Raw genomic sequence first — 18447 nt, forward strand, 5'->3', positions numbered from 1 at the left:
ACAATCCGGCCTAACCTTGCTATCAATTTTAGCTATAATAAAACAAAAAAGCAGCACCATATCACTAGAATGAAAAATGCTGCTACAGACAGTGTAATGATGTATCTGGATTAAAAATAAAACAACACTGCAATAATAGAGAAAACTACTACCAGTACCACACTAGATATATATATATATATATATATATATATATATATATATATATATATATATATCACCTACTAAAGAACACAGGCACAGCCATGCGTGTTTATTCTTAAATGCGAAGACCAAGCATACAAATAATGAAACATTATTTCGCCAGAACTAGCTAACTTTGATATTTTGAGTGAGCGTTTACACGTTACAATACTTTTGGGCTGTATGTCAATTTACAATCGGCTTTGCCAACCCACTTTTGTTCTGCAAAGCATTATGGGAAGTAAAAATGGCTGCTTTTTAACTTGATGGCTGGAACAGGAGTATCTGTTAGAAGTATCGGTCCAGTGGAAGAAGTATGCTTAGGTGATCTCACTGTTGTCATAGTAGTAATTCCCTAACTTTTTTTGTAATGTTTCATTCACAGACGCTTATAGCTGTGCCAGCTTCCTACTTTTATGTACTCTGTCATCATCTCAGGAGTTGGACTCAATGGGAACAGTTTTATGGGACTGTTTTTAGGGTGGTGTAATAGCGACGTACATTTGGTGTATAAGACGCGATGGCGGTTTATACGAAACTGCTACCCCAACCGCCTTTCTGTATGGTTTAGATAATGGCAAGTTGGTAGGTACTGCCTCGAACCGCTCACCAATAGAATGAGATGGGAGCCTAAAAATAAGGAGGGACTAAAGATCAGAGTTGAGAATATCATAAACTAGTATTCCTACAAGCGTGGCATAGGAATGCGTTATTAACTTGCATTTAACTTTACCTTTGTAAACATGTTGTGATTATGAGCTATAGGCAGTATTGCACTTCTGCATTTGAAAAATGGTGAAAAATCGGAAGAGTTGAGAGATGTGTACAGAAGGAAGTTTGGGGTGCGAAATCGTATTAATAATACCGTGTCAGTAGCAATAGCTGTATTGAAGATTTGACTATTGACTTTTTTGTGGATAAGGGAAGCTCAGAAACTAGCATCATATGCCCTTTTCATGTTTCTATACACAGGTTACACATTAGAGTGAGTGGGGTTTTTTTTTAGCATTTTCCACATGAAGCACCGTGTAGCTAGCTACTACTTTCTATGAGTGTACTGGGAAAAGTAATGTTTACGTGGATGAAGTCTAAGAATTTTTTTTTGTATTTTTTAAGAGTTTTAAGTATTAACTATTCTGTGAGTTCTTTGTATATACAGTTTTTATTAGTGATCTAATCCGGGTTTATTTTTATATGCATTCATAGCTATTATTTTTCTGTTGTAGATTTTTCCTTCAGAAACTTTTTTGTCTAACATTTTTAGATGTTTATAGTAAATTGTCTCCTTTGCATAGCAGTGTTACAAGAGCACATGCTGGACTATCTCAGTTTTAATGTTGTACTGGATGAGATTGGTGATCTGTTAGAATGCAGAGTCTGAGGATTAAGGCTATGATCTGCTTTCTGTAGTCCAGGATTATTTCGTTGCCCCCTATCCGCCTCTTATTTCACTCTGAGTAAGTTCGTTGACCAGAGAGTGCCATGGGACATTTGGGAAAACTGGGCTAGTCTCTTCAGTGGTCTACTCTACTTGAATATACGCTTGGTAACATAGCCATAGTGCACATAGGGGTAGGTGACTTTAAATATACCTTCCTGGGCCGTATTAAGAGAGACAGTATCCCTGGCTGTGTTCTACATGAACTACAGACTGAACTGGCACCTCACCTTTGTCCCCAGTTCAATCACAGCCTCACCTCAGACTTTGTCCCTACCAAGTGGCGCACTGCTATAGTCATCCCTCTCCACAAAGGAGGAGCGACTACAGACCCTGGGAACTATCGCCCCATTAGCCTGACTATTCTGATATGTACAGCTATGGAATGCGTCATCATGGACCTAATACACAAGGATATAGGGAATCTCTAAACTCTGGATCCCATACAGTTTGGTTTTGTGAAGGGTAGATCATGCCTGCTCAGCTTGGTCAACTTCTTTGAGTCAGTCACCAGAGCTATGGATGAAGGCAAGGTGGTTCATACAGCCTACATTGATCTGGCCAAGGCCTTTGACACCATTCCTCACTCAGGAATCATAGAAAAACTCCCTAAGCTAGGCATCAACCCGTATATCTCTAGGTGGGTTGCAAACTGGCTCACAGGTAGAACCCACAGTGTGAAAGTAGCTGACTTCAAGTCAGACTGCTGATCAGTCACAAGTGGAGTCGCACAGGGTTTGGTCCTGGGTCCTCTCCTGTTTGGTATCTACTTCTCGGAAGTCCAGGCTAACATGAAGGGACTCTGGCTGCCAAGGTTCACAGACAATTGCAAGTTGGGAGCTATTAACTCCCCAAGTGATGTTGACATCCTATAGAAAGGCCTCACTGAGACCAACGACTGGTGTCAGAACCATGGCCTTAAGCTTTATGCAAAAAAAAGTGTCATCATCCCCTTTGGGAAAAACCTGGTTCTCGTGAATTACCACATCGATGGTAGTATACTGAACACAGAAGGCGTTATAAGAGATCTGGGAACATAGCTTTACAACAACCTCTCTTTTGACCACCACATTGACACTGTGGTCAGAAAGTCTTTCTGTGTGGCACATCTCATTACTAAGGGTTTTGCATCCAGGAAGAAAGAGGTCATTGTCTCCCTCTACTTCTTCGGTCATTAGGCCAATCATTGAGTACAATACCCCATTTGGCATGTACCTCACTAAACACCTGCAACAACTGGAGAGGCTGCAAAAGTACCTCACAAAGTGGATCCCAGGCATTAAACATTTGTCCTGTATGGACAGACAAAAAAAACTCCCAACTATTCTGTCTCATATTGCCTACTTACAGGTGATCTCTGCTTGACTTATAAAGCCATGTCTGACCCAGCTCCGTTAGAAATGCTTCAGCTAAAGAAATCCCACATGCTCCAGAGACCTCAACTTCATTACCACAATCAACAGAACATGCTGGAGGAACAGGTTCATAACCCAGAGACTGCCCATGCTATGGAATAGACTTCCCATACATGTCAAGCAGAGCACCTCACTGGTCCTCTTCAAGAGAAATCTTAATGAGTGGATGGGAAGTAGAAAATTCACCACAGGGATCACTCCAGTGGCTTTACTCGACAGAGGCACTGGAAACTAAGGTCGGGTGGCACGAAGGCAGGGTAGTCCTATAGGCTAGGCTTGTAAAGGCTCCAGGGCCATTAGCCTAGTACACACCTATGAACCTAAGACATGATGGAGCTTTAGAATATATGGCTGAGGCAGGTATGAACCTAGTATTGAGCAGCATTTTACCATCACCAAGAATGATGCTGCAGTACAAAGTACTGCTGACATCAACAAGTGGCTTAGTTTCTGGTGTATTTCAAGAGGTTCCAATATATATCAGCCTAGGTGGAGATGGTAGACAGTCCTAACTGCTTTGCCAGGGCTGGTCTGCGCCTATCTCCACTAGAGTTTTGTGTGTTGCCTGAAACCTTGTTCACCCCCCATCATGCTTTTTTTTAGGCTGCATCAGTCTTCAGAATGTTCCCAACTTAATAAAACAAAATCCAAGTAATGTAAACATATTACTGAACAATGGTAGGACCCCCAACAAAAAATTTCACTTTCTACAGGCACTGCTTACCCTAGCATACATTATCATATGCATCGACATGGAGACCTAGTTCAAGTCCATTGAGAGCACCTCATAAGTGCAGTGTTTCAGCAACTACCATGCTTTCATTCTGGGCCACCCCACTAGATGAAGGCACTAAAGTTGGCTTTGTTAGTATTTAAAAAAAAAATGTATAAATATATATACATATGTCTCCAGGATTGTCGGTATAACAACCTGGTAAGTACAAGGCTAGCTGCTCTTTTGGACCATTTTCAGCCTAGACGGTTAGCCTTTGATGTTTGAATTAACCTATCCCATTTGGTGTTGGATTGACCTTAAACATTACATGGTAAATAGTTATACTATTGAGAATAACTGAGATAGTACCATGGGTTCTTATCACATAGTCGAACTTGTACAAGTTCGAATCCCATATGCTCAAGACCATAAGTTCGAACTTGTACAAGTTCGAGCATTTAAACGGAAACCTCTGTAAGGGGAAGTTTCTGTTAATTTCAGTGTGGTGTGATCTGGGAGTTGGTATATTTAAGTAGCGTATGTGTGTGTGGGGGGGCACAGCCCTCCACATGGGGGGCGCAGGGGGGCTTGCTCCCCTTTTAGTTGAAGTTTTGTAACTTCAAATGGAATGGTTTGAACATTCCGTGTTCAAAGTTATAAAACTTCGACTATATGATATAGACCTAGTACCATAGATAATTTTAGATGATGGACCCATGAATCATAGGAGATTACTAGGTTATAGACCTGGAGGTCATTTTAAGGCTAGCCGTTTCAACCCAATGTAATACCATAGAGGTACTAGTCAGTACCCAAGGATGCATTTAGTGATGACTGCCTATGTCCTGGAAGGCTGTGGGTGCTATCCTTGGTAAGAATTAATGGTGCCCCATCCACTCATCCAGGTTCCTCTTGAACAGTGTCATAGAGGTGCTCTGTTTCACATGAATTGGTAGCGTGTACCAAAGACGGGGCAGTTGTTGAGAGATAAATCTGTTCCTCCAGTATGTCCTATTTAAGTCCTTGGAATGGGTAGCCATAAACCCATTTGATTTACAGATATGCAGCAAGTTCATTAGGTTTGGGTCTTGGGTTGCTGTGTAGGCCAGGCATAAGTTTCCCATAAGAAGTCTGTACGATACGGAGTATAGTGACAAGTGTTTTAGTCAGTCCATGTAAGGCACATGCTGGAGGCCCTTGATCTTCTGAATGGGAAAAAGTATTTAGTAGCTACCTCTGTCCATTAGTAGTACAGGGGCAGTCGTGGCATAAATGTTCTTTTTCGCATCTGTTGATCCTAGTTGCATTTCGGTATAGACAGGGATGAACTATGTTTTACATGGATGAGGAGTCTGTTCCAGGGCAATGATATCCTGTGCAAGATATACCTGTCCTTCCAAACTGTTCTGTTGCAGAAAAGATGTAGATCCCTAGACTGAGTATTTCTGATGCCATTAGACTCGCCAATTTACAGTAAATACATGAGTATCGGCTCAGAGGATGCCTTGTATGCTAGATGCAGGTTACTTCTCAGCAGTCTGTAGGATACCAAGTATAGTGGCAGGTCTTTGAGTCAGTCCACGTAGGATATATTTTTTAGGCTTTATATCTTTTTAGTAAGGTATCCCTGTGAGTGTTCAAGTTGCTGCATGTGTCTGGAAAGGTACATGCCAAAAGGGGCATTATATTCAGTGATTGGCCTAATGAGGGCCAAGTAAAAGGAAAAAAATGACATCCCTAGATCCAGACAAAATCCCTTTGTTTATAAGCTATGCAAGACTTTCTTATGACAGTAGACACAGTTGAAAGTTAGGTCACTGTCCACGTAAGTTCCCAAATTCTGAACAACCAAATAATCTCTTAGGGATGTGTTGTCATTGTGGGAAATCCCCGAGGTAGATAACTTCCCAAAGGATACAGTGATGTATTTTCTTGGCATTTAGTTTCAGTCCATGGTTTTGGCACCAGTTATTTATTTGTGTTAAGTCTTCCTGCAGGATGGCTAAGTCATTTGGGGATTCAGTTACTGCCCCTAGTTTGCCGACATCTGCAAACTTAGCCAGAGCCCTTTGGTATTGGCTTTTTCTTCATAGATTTAAGTGTGAAACAGGGGAAGTCCCAACGCACACTGGTGACTGGTCTCTTTTTGGATGTATCTTCCCATATTTTGATTTTCTGCATCCTATCTGTGAGGCAGTTGGCAGTCCATTGGATGATATAGGGGTTTATTCAGCTTTTCCACTATGCCTGAGTGGGAGATTGTGTCAAAAGCTTTGGCCCAGTCGTGTTATGCGATGTGTTCCATTGTCATCATCCATTGCTTTGGTGATCTTTCAAAAAAGTCCACTAGGTTGAGTAAGCATGATCTGCCCTTGAATCTAAACTGAGATGGGTCCAATGAGGTTCCGTATGTCTGTATTGACTAATTCCATAAAACTTTCCATAGCTTTCTATATGTGGCTGGTCAGACTTAGGTCTGTAGAACGTCCTCCCTTATGCAGGGGAATGGCTGTTCTCTGTTATGTACAAAACTTGTATGGAGTTTGAGGCAGAACAGTGTTGTTGGGGGTGTGGCTAAATCTTCATACTATTTAAGATGCATTAAGGAATATTGTCAGGACCCAGCGATGCAGTACTTTTAGCTTTTGCTGGTGCCTTTAGGACCTGGTCTTGTGTGATAGTTGGATGCAAGCCAATTTCGGGTATATCTTGAGGGTCAGATGGAGGGGAGAGAAGGAGTAAAGTCAGAGCTAAATTTGTTAGCACATGGATTTGCAGTATCTTCAGCTTCAGTATAGGTAACATTGTTCACAGTCAGCTCAATGCATTGCTGTATTGTACTTTTGAGATTAGAAAATAACTAAAAAAGGCCTTCGGTCTTTGGCTTGGGTAGTTATTTTAGCCAAAAACTTGGCTTTGGTGGATTTCATTAAGTTCCTGAGGTGTTTGTTTATTTCAAAGATGAGGGCTGTGTCATTCTGGGAATTCTTTTTTTGGTCAAAATGTTCTTCCTTTTATTGTAAACCTTGTTGATATTACGATTCCATCAAGTGAGTTTGTTTCTTTGGAGTTGCCTTGAACTTGTTCCTACAGGGCACAGCTGCATCTATGCAGCTGTTTATGTGCTGGTGTATTGTGGTGGTGGTTATTTCTGCATATTCAGTGGAGTTAATTGGGTGTGGTGGGGATTTGAAACTTACCAGTATATCACTTAGGAGTAGGTATTTTTTCTTCAGAAATTTCTAAAGACACCCTGGATGGAAGGGGTCTCTTGGGTTCAGTTGCATTTCAAAGGAGACTGTGTTAGTGACGAAGATACACAAGAGATTGTGCAAGATGCTTCCATATTAGTAAGGACAGGATTCGGGTTTTCCCCCATGTGGGTATTCTGCCTACTTGATCCAGAGTGTTTGTATTGACAAAGTCCACCAATCTGTGTGTTTGTGCACTACTGGTGCTGAATTATTCCCAGTCTGTAGTTGGGTATTTTAGAGCGGCTAGGAAAATGGTATTGCGTTTAATACTTTGTGACTGTAGAGACCCGCGGTGGTGGTGCTGCGGCAGCATTGTCGCCAAACAGTAAGACGCTGTCCGGTTCGATTCTCAGCTAGAGCGTCTTCTGCATGGAGACATGTGTGAATGGGCGTACCTTCGTTGAAGGTTGTTAGTCAGGCCTGGCAAGCCGTACGTAAAAATCAACTGCCGATCATTAGCGGACCGGAGTTCGCTGTGGTGACCCCTAACCGGGAAAAGCCGAAAGACACAAACAAACTTGGTGACTGTAGAGAGGCATCGTGGCTTTCCTGGGTCATAGGGGGAATACTGTAGCTAGCTAATATACCGTGTGTGCCCTTTCTATTGGTTATTTGGACATGAAGAAGCTCTAGAGCATCTTGCTGCTTTACCAGCTTTGATGTCACTTTCTTCTGGAAGAGACACACCCACCCTTTTTCTTACTGCACAGTAGCTGGTCTAAACATTGTTAGGTATTAGAGCCCTGCACAGCTGAAGTGCTCTCTGCTTTTTTAAACAATGTGTCGGTCACTACCCAAATGTCAGTGCCCTTCAGGATGAGAAGTTCTTGCAGAGAGTGGAGTTTCTGGTTTAGGCTCCTAGCATTGATTATTAAAATCTTCATATTTTCCTTTGCTTGTTTCATTATGTTGGTAGGTTTATACCACAAACAAAACCCCTTTATACAGCATAGTTAACTACAGGATCCCATCTATATCCCCCTTGGCCCATACATCCTACCTGACTAATATGAAGTCCCTATGCATTAGGCCAAATACCTGCGAGAGTTGGGGACTTGTACATCCTGTAACATGTATGACCAGAGATTTCTTGATTTCATAAATATAAACTCTGTGGACCAGTTAATCTCTACCCAAACTAGGGGCGATAAAATTTTGGTCTCAGCCCATACCAGTTGTAACTTCCTCCCTTTTCAAATTGGACCATAAAACAGTCACATTCACCATAAGACTGAAGCTGGAAGCATCACCAAACACATCAGTATTCTGAGATCATGTGAAGTGATGACCTAGCTAAATTCAGCATCCCCTTTCAACTTGATTGACCCCCCACTGCTCACATGGAATCCAAATTCTATGCATGTGTGATTAGCTGCATCTGTCTCCCTGCAAACACATATAATATCTTATTTAAAAATAAACCGTATGGTAGAACCCAAATAAAAATGGGCTTTACAGTAAAAGAAAAAAAAAAACATGGCTCTGCATTAATAAATGTAGCTATCAAAAGTCAAAAAAGGTCTTGCTAAATATAAATAGGAGCTCTGGTCCCTAATTAAATCAACCAAAGGTAGATGTTAGGTAAAATAATCTCCCAGGTAATAGTAAATGATGTCACATACACAGACCATGTGGACATAACTAGTCTGCTAATGGATAACTATAGCTCTGAATTCACTCCCTGTCTCCCACCCTACATTCAAAGATCACATACCAGCATCAAAGCCCCCCCCCCAAAAAAAAAAAACAAAAATCCTAAGAGCAAGTCCTCGGCAACAGTTTTCAAGGCCATGAATACAGTTTCTGTGGGGCTGGATAGCATACCAGGCTATTTAATGACCAACCAGCCTGAAACAGGACCCGTCAACCACCTCTACACAGACTGTTCAATATTAGTCTCCAGACTTTGTGTCCAAATGAATGGAAGACAGCAGCAGTCATCCTCATGCACAAAGGTTTGTCAACTATTGACAAAGTTTTGGCAACTATTGACAAATAAATTTGACCAGCCTCTTCAGTAAAGCTTTGGAGAGGATCATTATGGAATTAATAAATAACGACATAGGCAACCTTTCAGACTCTCTACACAAGTCATTTCAGGTTGACTTTGAGAAGATTACTGAAGAAATGTATGAGGGGAAATCGGTACATATCACATATCTAGACCTTGCTAAGGTATTCGTCATCATCCCACACTCTTTTATTGTTGATAAACTTTCCCAGCTAAATGGTAATCCTTAAATAGAACAGGGGAAATTAGGGTTGGCAGCTGTACCTCCTCCGAACGACCTGTCACTAGTGGTGTACCTCAGGGTTCAGTTCTTGGGCCACTCCACTTTGGTATTTACTCCTTGGAGGTCAGAGCTAATCTAAAGGGTTTGTGGCTGATTACGTTTGCAGATGACTGTAAACTTGATGCCATCATAAACTCTCCAAAGAACAGCAAAATGTTCAAAAGGGCCTTTCCCAAGCAGATAGTTTGTGACATAACAATGGACTAAAACTAAATGCCAAAACATGTATAATAATGTCTCACACCCCTCAATATTGATTCTGTAGTTAGGGACCTGGTAATCTATGTGGACAACAGACTGGTCTTTTACACTATGTCTGTAGTTATAAGAAAGTCAATTTTCTTTGCATAGCTTATTACTAAGGGTATAGCTTTTGGGTCCATTATTGTGATCAATCTCCTGTATTCAGAACTTATTAGGCTGATCTTTAAGTATAATGCCCCTTTCACTATGTACCTGTTCAAACACTTAATATAAGTTAAATGACTACAATTCTTTCTCACAAAGAAAATCAAGTGCTTAATTCATAAAAAACTACACTGACAGTTTCAAAGCTTTGTTCCTCCTCTCAGTGTCATACAGACCACTGAAGAGATGTCTCTGTTTTGTATACAGATCCTTTCTAATCTGCTATTCAATGCAATTCCAGTGTTGGCATAAACACCCAATCATAAGATCTTAATTTCTTCTGTAACATAAGTAGAATGTGTGTGTGTGTGTGTGTGTGGGGGGGGGGGTAGATAATTATCACAGAAAATGGCACTTTTTTGAAATAATCTTCCTGTCCACACAAAGCAAAACACTTCCCTTATGGTTTCAAAGCATGGAAGGGGAAACTGCAAATTCAGTCCTGGTTCATCACTCTTATCTTGTATGGATGGGGGTAACATGTAAATGTTCTGCCTTGACTCTGGGTTATTTGTACTTAAATTACAAGGACTAAAAACTCAAGAGAATACAGTGATAGGCTTCAAAAGATTCTTATGGATCAGTAGCCTAGTAAGTACCTGTAGACCTTTTATCCTGGACTGGGATTCCCTGAAGATGTGCTGAGGCGCTGTGCTTCCGACACGTTTTTTAAGCTAATGTTTTGCTATGCTGGTAATATCAATTTATATAATCCTGCATTGTAAGGTGCGTTTGGCTGTATAGGTCATCACTCTACTTCTGTAGTTCTGGATTGTAAGCAAACTTTGAATTTTTCATTTTAAATATGCATATATGTTGAAATTATTATGGCCATGTTCCATTTTCTGTCAGAGTATTTTGTGGTCAGAAATTAAAACTGAACAACATGAGATGGTTTTACTATTTGTAATTCTGTTTATGTTGAATCTATGTAATGCACTTTCCTCATAGATAAATTATAATCTTAAAATGGTTACTTAGGGCTGCTTTTTAGGACATCCTCCACAGCTGTAGTTTGTATATGGAGCAAGCATCATCGTCTTGTTACTCGAGTTCATAACTAATGGCATTCCCTGCATATAAGGACGCATTTCCTGCTGCTGTTTACAGTGACTTGCTTGACCTCTACTTTGATGACTCCATTCACCTCTATATGGCTGATTCTGTCGTGTGTATCAGTCAGACATTGAAAAGAGGCTAACATTCTTTAATACCAAAGTCTAGTTTCAAAACTATGCATTACAATGTCTAATAGCCATGGGCTCAAAGCCCTTCCAGTTTGTTTAGGTATAACCCTGACAGCTGAAATATTAATTCCAGTAGCAGGTTAAACGTTTTTAAGCATGCTATCACTATTTCTAACTGTCTGGCATAGCCTATTCGAGTCATTACCACCCTTTTCATAAACTGGATTATAGTACTATTTTGCAATAGGTGTTTCGCAATTTGGAAACTTGACAAATTGTTTCTCTTACCATTAATAATAGTAATGAAGTATTACTCCTCAAACACCAACAGCAAAAAACATCTTATTAAATTAATTGAAATACATTGACGTTAAATATAAAGATAAAACTGTCATTTAAGGTAACATTAATGGATTCTTTGATAAGATATGGCTTGATCCTAACATTTGGAAAAGTTCAAACTCTGCTTATTAATGAGTGCTTCTGTTATCAAGATGGACATCTTTCCATGGATTTTTCACTTTTGCAGTAACTAATTTTCTGAAATTCCAGAGGAGCACTTTAAAGTTGTTGATAAACTAATCTCTATTTTCATAGGAGGGGAGGCAAGAGAAAGTAGTTTTTTCTCACCCAGATTTGAAAAGTAGTTTACAGTTTCCCAAACATTTAAGTTTCCTCTTCAAGTTCAAGAATGATCAAGATTTTCTGTGCGTTTCTGGACATGTTAAACGTTCACCTGAAAACATCCCCCTTTGGATCCGTAATCAAGTGGTCTGGGTATTTCATTGATATTATCCCTTGTTGTCAAAACTGCAAACATTTTCAATAAACGTCCGTCAAACTTCTGATACTAGATGCTCAAAATATACTAAAAAGGTAGGCGTTTCATTTGGAACAAACCTAGTGCTGTCATTAATGGTGAGCCTTTGAAGTTACATAATTTCCTATCTTAAACTACAACCTTTTTCCATGACCTACAAATTGACAGTCTAGCTTGAATATCAAATATGTTTTGCCTTTGGAATTTAAAATCCAGTTCTACTGCATGGATTAATTTGAATTGTGATGGGAAATTTCTTTACACTAACTGGCATTGATAAGTTGATCGTGATCTCTTCTTCACTGAGATAATCAAAAGATGCATCATCTTTCTTCCCTGTACTGTTCAGACTTGAAGGTATACAGTTTTTGCTGAGACATGTCTTGAACTGTTGGCTGTTGTCAAAACAGGTTAACATTTACTCTGATGGGAGTTTATTTGGTTTAGTGCTACCAGTTTACCTTTGTCTAAATGTATTGTTTAGTCATTTGTGCTGATACATATTGATGGACTCCTTATAAATTGGTAGCAGTTGAGTAAAATCAATTCACCAATATATGTTTGTAAGATGAGGTGGTAAATGACTGGTTTGCACTGCATCTGTTAGCAAATAACTAAAATTCATTACAGTTGCTATTACTTATGACTACATTTAGTCATTAGATTATGACCAGATTTCAGAGCTGTACGCAATCAATAAAGTGAATGTTTAATGCATGTGTGTGTAAGTGCATTGGTCTGTGTGTGTCTGTGTGAATTGGGGAGGGTTATTATACTTTGCACTGCATGTGTCTGACATCACTGGACAATATATATATATATATATATATATATATATATATATATATTACTGGTTTTGTTATTTATATATTTATTTGATTAAAAAGACATCTGAGGTGTGCACAGTCAGTAAAATGCTAGATATATTTTAGTCTGCATCTCTGAGACTGTGCGTGTGTGTATATACACTTGTATGTGTATGTGATTTTCTTTATACATTAGAGACACTGCATTTCTTTCTACCTCTGCATTATTTTGTATGTGTATATACATATGTGGAGAGTGCAGTGGTGTAGAGGTTAGCGTTGTTGCCTCACAGCAGGAGGTTCTCTGGTTCGATTCTTGGCTGGGGTGCCTTCTGTGTGGAGTCTGCATGTCTTCCTTGCATTTGTATGTTTCCTCTGGGTGCTCCAGTTTCCTCCCACTTTCCAAAGACCTGCAGTAGGTGGATTGGACATTCTAAATTGGCCCTATGTGTGCATGCGCAAGTGTGTGGTGCACCCTCTGAGGAGGATTGGGCCTTACCAAGCAACCCAATCCCATAAACATTGTACTTGCTGCGGAAACGAGTGGTGAAGGGTGCTCATTGCCCGATGTGCTGAGTGTACGGGAGTGAATCCAAGATACAGGATCCAGGAATATACATATGTGACTGTTTGTGTGTGTATGCAGACATTATTAAATTCTTGCATAATTTATATTTTGGGTTTAAAGTACTTCATTAAACAACTATTGTATATCCTGCAGCAATTTTGAAACCTTAGAAGAGCTATTTTACATCAACACTATAAAATCTGTAAAAAAATGATAAAACAATGATGTGATAAACTGTTTTTATATTTGTTTTAGTATTTTATCAGACAGCCCATTATATAAGCATAGTGATGCCCTACAGGGTGGGTGTTCTAGGGAAGTTACTGACTTCCAAATGTGGGGAGGATGGACGCTACACCTATGGGCAGTTTGTTTCCCTGTAATGCCCAACCTGTTGGGCATTATTGCTTGCTTATCTTTATTTGAGTTAAATTTGGTATTGCCAAACACTGGATTAAAACAGTTCACTGAAGAAATTACATTTGTTTATTTTATAAAAGTTTCTCTTTTTCTCTTGGAAATGTTCACTGCATTTTCTACAGGTAACAAATGAATTTGAATATATACTGAGCATATTACTGTGATTAAATAAGCTTTTTATGAACCTTTTCCTTTACTTTTGTGCATAGCAGTACCTGGATACTAGCTTATTTTTTCCACACACGCAGTCTCCTTTCACCCCTCTGCTGGAGATCAGAGGTCATTTACCTCTCTAGTCATCTTTTTTTCTGTTTGGACATTATTTCTGCAAGGTGGACTGATGCACAAAAATATAGAAATACTGCTGTGTGTTACTAGTTCAGATATTTGGGTTTTTTTTTCATGTTTAAGTGTTTAGCTCTTTGGCCTGTTAAAATTTATTCATAAATTATAATATTTTAAACAAAAAGCGACATTAGAATTATTCCTCAAAATAACTGAATCCTCCTTTGAAAAAATGAGGAACATATCCTGGGAAATCAGCACTGGGCCATAAAACAGACACAACGGTCCATAATCTGCATATTTTTACTGTCTTGAAAATAATCTCTCTTCATATTGAAATTTAAGACAGTGAAAAAAGAGGGACTAGTCCTTGGGAATCAGCATTGGGACTGAATACAGCAATCGGACTAGTAGGGGTGGCAGAACAGTAACCTACCTGCTCTTAGATCCTGCTGATGATCAGGCATCTTTTGCCCCAGTTTTTGTTTAATCAGTTTAACTGAGCTTTTCAATAATCTGACTAAGCTACTGAATATAATGTGAGGCCAGGTACTAAATGTTGTTGTCTTCTGGCTTTTCCCGGTTAGGGGTCGCCACAGCGGAACTCCGGTCCGCTAATGATTGGCAGTAGATTTTGACGAACGCCAAGTTGCCAGCTCGACGTTCAACCTTCAACGAAGACATGCCCATTTACGCATGTCTTTCGAACGTCCACCCAACCGCAGGGAGGACATGCACACTCCACACAGAAGGCACTCCCCGCACTCCAGCCGAGAATCGAATGGGAGAACCTCTTGCTATGAGGCAACAACGCTACCGCTGCACCACCGAACCCATAAAATGCTTCCTTGCTGTATTGACCATTTGAAGCACAATAATATGAGCTCTGTATTGGCGGACATATTCTGGAAGGACATGCCTTGTAGCAGTCAAATTAATACTCTTGTATTACTCAGTAAACTGACAAACCTAAAACCGACTTTTTTTACAAGTAAAAATCAACTAAAAATAAGGCACTGACTGAAATAATTTTTATCACTGGTTACTTTTAGCTAGTTATCATGACAATGACTGTACTGTGATTGGGAAAACAAATGACAGAAATAGTAATTTTTGCCTGACAGAAACTTCACAAATTAGCTATAAGCCAGGAAAACACTTTGACTTTTTCTGTGGTATGCTGCAAGTTCTTCAAACTGATAAATGTGCCTCTTCTAAGTGGTTCCCCGCATGAATCATGTAAGAGACATCTTGCCCAATCTCATATCTGACAGAGAAAATGTTAACTACTTGTGTGGAACATGCTAGTGACAGATGTAATATACGTACTAGTTGTGTCAAGGGGTGTGATTGTTTTGATGAGGTTGTTTTTATTTAGTGTTATTGTTCCCTAAATAGTAAAAAGCTGGTAGCACTGTGAATTGGTTGATTTAGCTGTTGTACACGACAGAATCAGCCATCCCTTCACTCTGGAATAAAATCCCAGTCCAGGTTAGGCAGAGTCCCTCATTGACTCTCTTCAAGAGGAATCTTGATGAGTGGATGAGAGATCGTAGGTTTACCCCGGGTATCACTTCTGTGTCACTGTTAGACAGAGGCACAGTATACTAACCTCGAAAAAGGGCATAGCAAAATAAATTTAAAATGGGTGGCGAAAGCCAAACACATTCTGGCTAGGCTTATAAATGCCCTAGGGCAGATAGCCTAGTATGAACCTATATAAAGGTGAATGGAGTCATCCAAGTAGAGGTCAAGCAAGTCACTGTAAACAGCAGCAGGAAATGGGTCCTTATATGCAGGGAATGCCATTAGTTATGAACCCGAGTAACAAGACGATGATGCTTGCTCCATATACAAACTACAGCTGTGGAGGATGTCCTAAAAAGCAGCCCTAAGTAACCATTTTAAGATTATAATTTATCTATGAGGAAAGTGCATTACATAGATTCAACATAAACAGAAATACAAATAGTAAAACCATCTCATGTTGTTCGGTTTTAATTTCTGACCACAAAATACTCCGACAGAAAATGGAACATGGCCATAATAATTTCAACATATATGCATATTTAAAATGAAAAATTCAAAGTTTGCTTACAATCCAGAACTACACAAGTAGAGTGATGACCTATACAGCCAAACACACCTTACAGTGCAGGATTATATAAATTGATATTACCAGCATAGCAAAACATTAGCTTAAAAAACTTGTCGGAAGCACAGTGCCTCAGCACATCTTCAGGGAATCCTAGTCCAGGCTGAAAGGTCTGTAGGTACTTACTATTCTAGTGATCCATGAGAAGCTTTTGAAGCCTATCACTGTATTCCCTTGATGTAGATTTCTCCACAGACTCATCAGATTGAGTTAGTGTCAGTCTCCGCAGAAGAGTTGCCAACATGTCTGACTTGGTGGTAGTTGAAAGTCAGAATAATTGTGTGAGCCTCCTTCTTTGGGAGTTTCTCTGGACTCCTTATATTGTCTCTCATATTGTCACTGCAACAGGGACTAGATGGGATAAGCTTGTTTTGTTGTCCGGAAACAGCTGCAGCATTCACAGGTATAGAAGAAATTTTGGAGTGGCCCTTTAGTAGGTGATGAGGAAACCCTGATCGTTGGTAGGTATGACTGAGAGATTGGCAGGCTAGTGTTTTTTTTTTTTTTTTTTTTTTTGAAAGGTTGAAGCAGCTTCGATGAAATGTAACTGCTTTAATTGAGATTTTCTTCTCACGGTGAGAGTTGCCAGCATTTTAGTGTACTGAGGGTCTCATTTCTGTAATAGGACTTCTTCAGTGCACTCACTTAGGCTTTTCTTCTTTCTGTTACATCTTGAGAGTAATTCTGTTAAAGGTGAACTGAATTTCCCACCATCTGAAAAGGTTTGCCTTCTTTAGCAGACTGCATTAACATCAGTTTGAAATTAATTTGCTTAAAACAGGTTAACAGTTTTAAATTCTGAAACTTGTAATTGCAAGTCAGGGACTAGTGAGTCTGAGCGAAAATGGAAACTTGTGTATACTAATTTGGAGACACTGTCCGGGTCTCTCCTTTTCTGTAGAGTATATGTAAGTAGCCTTGCTATAAAAAAACTGTAAAGGAGAACCTTGTTTGCAAACATTGTCTGCTTTCCTTTAATTTCATTATGTGTTCCCATCATTCCAGGACTCAAAATTATTGTTCTCAGAATCACAACAGGAGGCTTAAAACTGATTTGTCTGGGCAGTTAGATTCCCAAAGGAGGTGATTTTGTATAGCCGTGCTGCCTCTTGGTTTGTAACATTGCAGGTGAGAGGTGTAGGTATTCCACTAGGTGGTCTTCCAGAAACTGTTTCAAATTCTGTGGTTCTGTCCCTTCTCACTGATGCACATGTATGTCTGTTTACTACATTGCTTGTTCTCCAGGTTATCAGGCTTTGCTTGAAGGTATCCAGTAGTTGTAGCTTGATGAATCCATACCACAGCATGATTATTTGAATGTGGGTTGCATGAAGTATGGTGGCATTCTTCAGGAATGCTGTTTTTGCGCTTGGACCTCCGTGTCATTTTTATTGTGGATGGTTGTTGCTTTGCTCTTCCTGATGTCTACAAAGACTTCAGAGCTCAAGTTGACCAATTTATCCATCTTATCATTCAGCAGTGTGGGCTGTGGTAGGCTGATTTGACTGAGGGCTAAAAAGCCACCATCCTGTACTTCCACAATAATATAATCTGTCTAGACAAAGAATACAGAGTCCAAATAACTAACAAATGCTCACAGCAAGATGGCAAAAGTTACATTTTCAGTGAGGATCAGAGAAATCTTGACTAGAATCTGTTCATTTAATTATACCTGCTCTGTAGTATGGAACCAGCACATCATGTTGCTGAATGTAACCGCCATAAATGTTCCTGTAGCCAGAGCTCCATCTTGAAAATCATCACTAATGTGAGTATCTCACATTAAATGTACTGTACTTGATGCTTGTACTCGCCTTGTGCAGTGATCTACAAAATATGGGGTGATGGGACATCCTTCCTTAGGTTTTAGGCATAGTTAAAATTCTGAGGATCGGTACATTAGGTTTTGGATCAGAGAGAGAGAGTATTAATTTGGGGTTGCCAGTTTTAATAATTTATTCTGTCATTAACGGGTTTAGTGAACTTTTCTGTCACCAGTTTTGTGGACAACCCAAGGCACAACTGTGGGGGATAGATGCAATATCAATAGGCCAGCTTGTTTTTTGGAAGGTGGGAGGTAAAGTTCTTGGAGAGAACATGCAAACCCCCCAACATGACCAAAAGTCAGGAATGAACCGTGGATCCTGGAGCTGTGAGGCAGTGATTTTAGCCTTTGAGGAACTGTGCTGCCTGCTGCAACTTTGGTCAGTTTATTTATCTATTTTATTTTACATTTGATGACTGGGAAATTCCGACTGGACACAGGTCCATTTTCAGTGGAGGCCCGGGGAGAAAAGCTCCACTTAGAACAATCTAACAAATAACATTTTATGAATTCCAGGACTTTCTTCAAAATGCATGCAAATATTATATAAGAACATATTTTACATTTCTTCACAGACATATGTATAGATACATTACTGTATTCTTAAGGCATACCAATAATATTTAGGAATATATGTAACCTTCTTCACAGACATATAAGTAGATACCCTCAGA

The 18447-nt window shown here is 39.6% G+C and overlaps 1 protein-coding gene across 1 annotated transcript in view; it reads left to right on the forward strand.

Annotated features, from left to right (window-relative positions):
* The first annotated feature begins 393 nt into the window (after positions 1-393).
* LOC122792388 (ADP-ribosylation factor-like protein 6-interacting protein 4) overlaps positions 394-18447 on the forward strand; it is a 91148-nt gene continuing 73094 nt past the window's right edge. Inside the window, exon 1 of the mRNA XM_044060175.1 lies at positions 394-507. Coding sequence (XP_043916110.1) covers positions 450-507 — 58 coding nt within the window. The 5' untranslated portion in view covers positions 394-449. The remainder of the gene's footprint in view (positions 508-18447) is intronic.

Source organism: Protopterus annectens, chromosome 1.part2 (assembly GCF_019279795.1).
Source record: "Protopterus annectens isolate FY-2018-M chromosome 1.part2, PAN1.0, whole genome shotgun sequence".
NCBI lineage: Eukaryota > Metazoa > Chordata > Ceratodontiformes > Protopteridae > Protopterus > Protopterus annectens.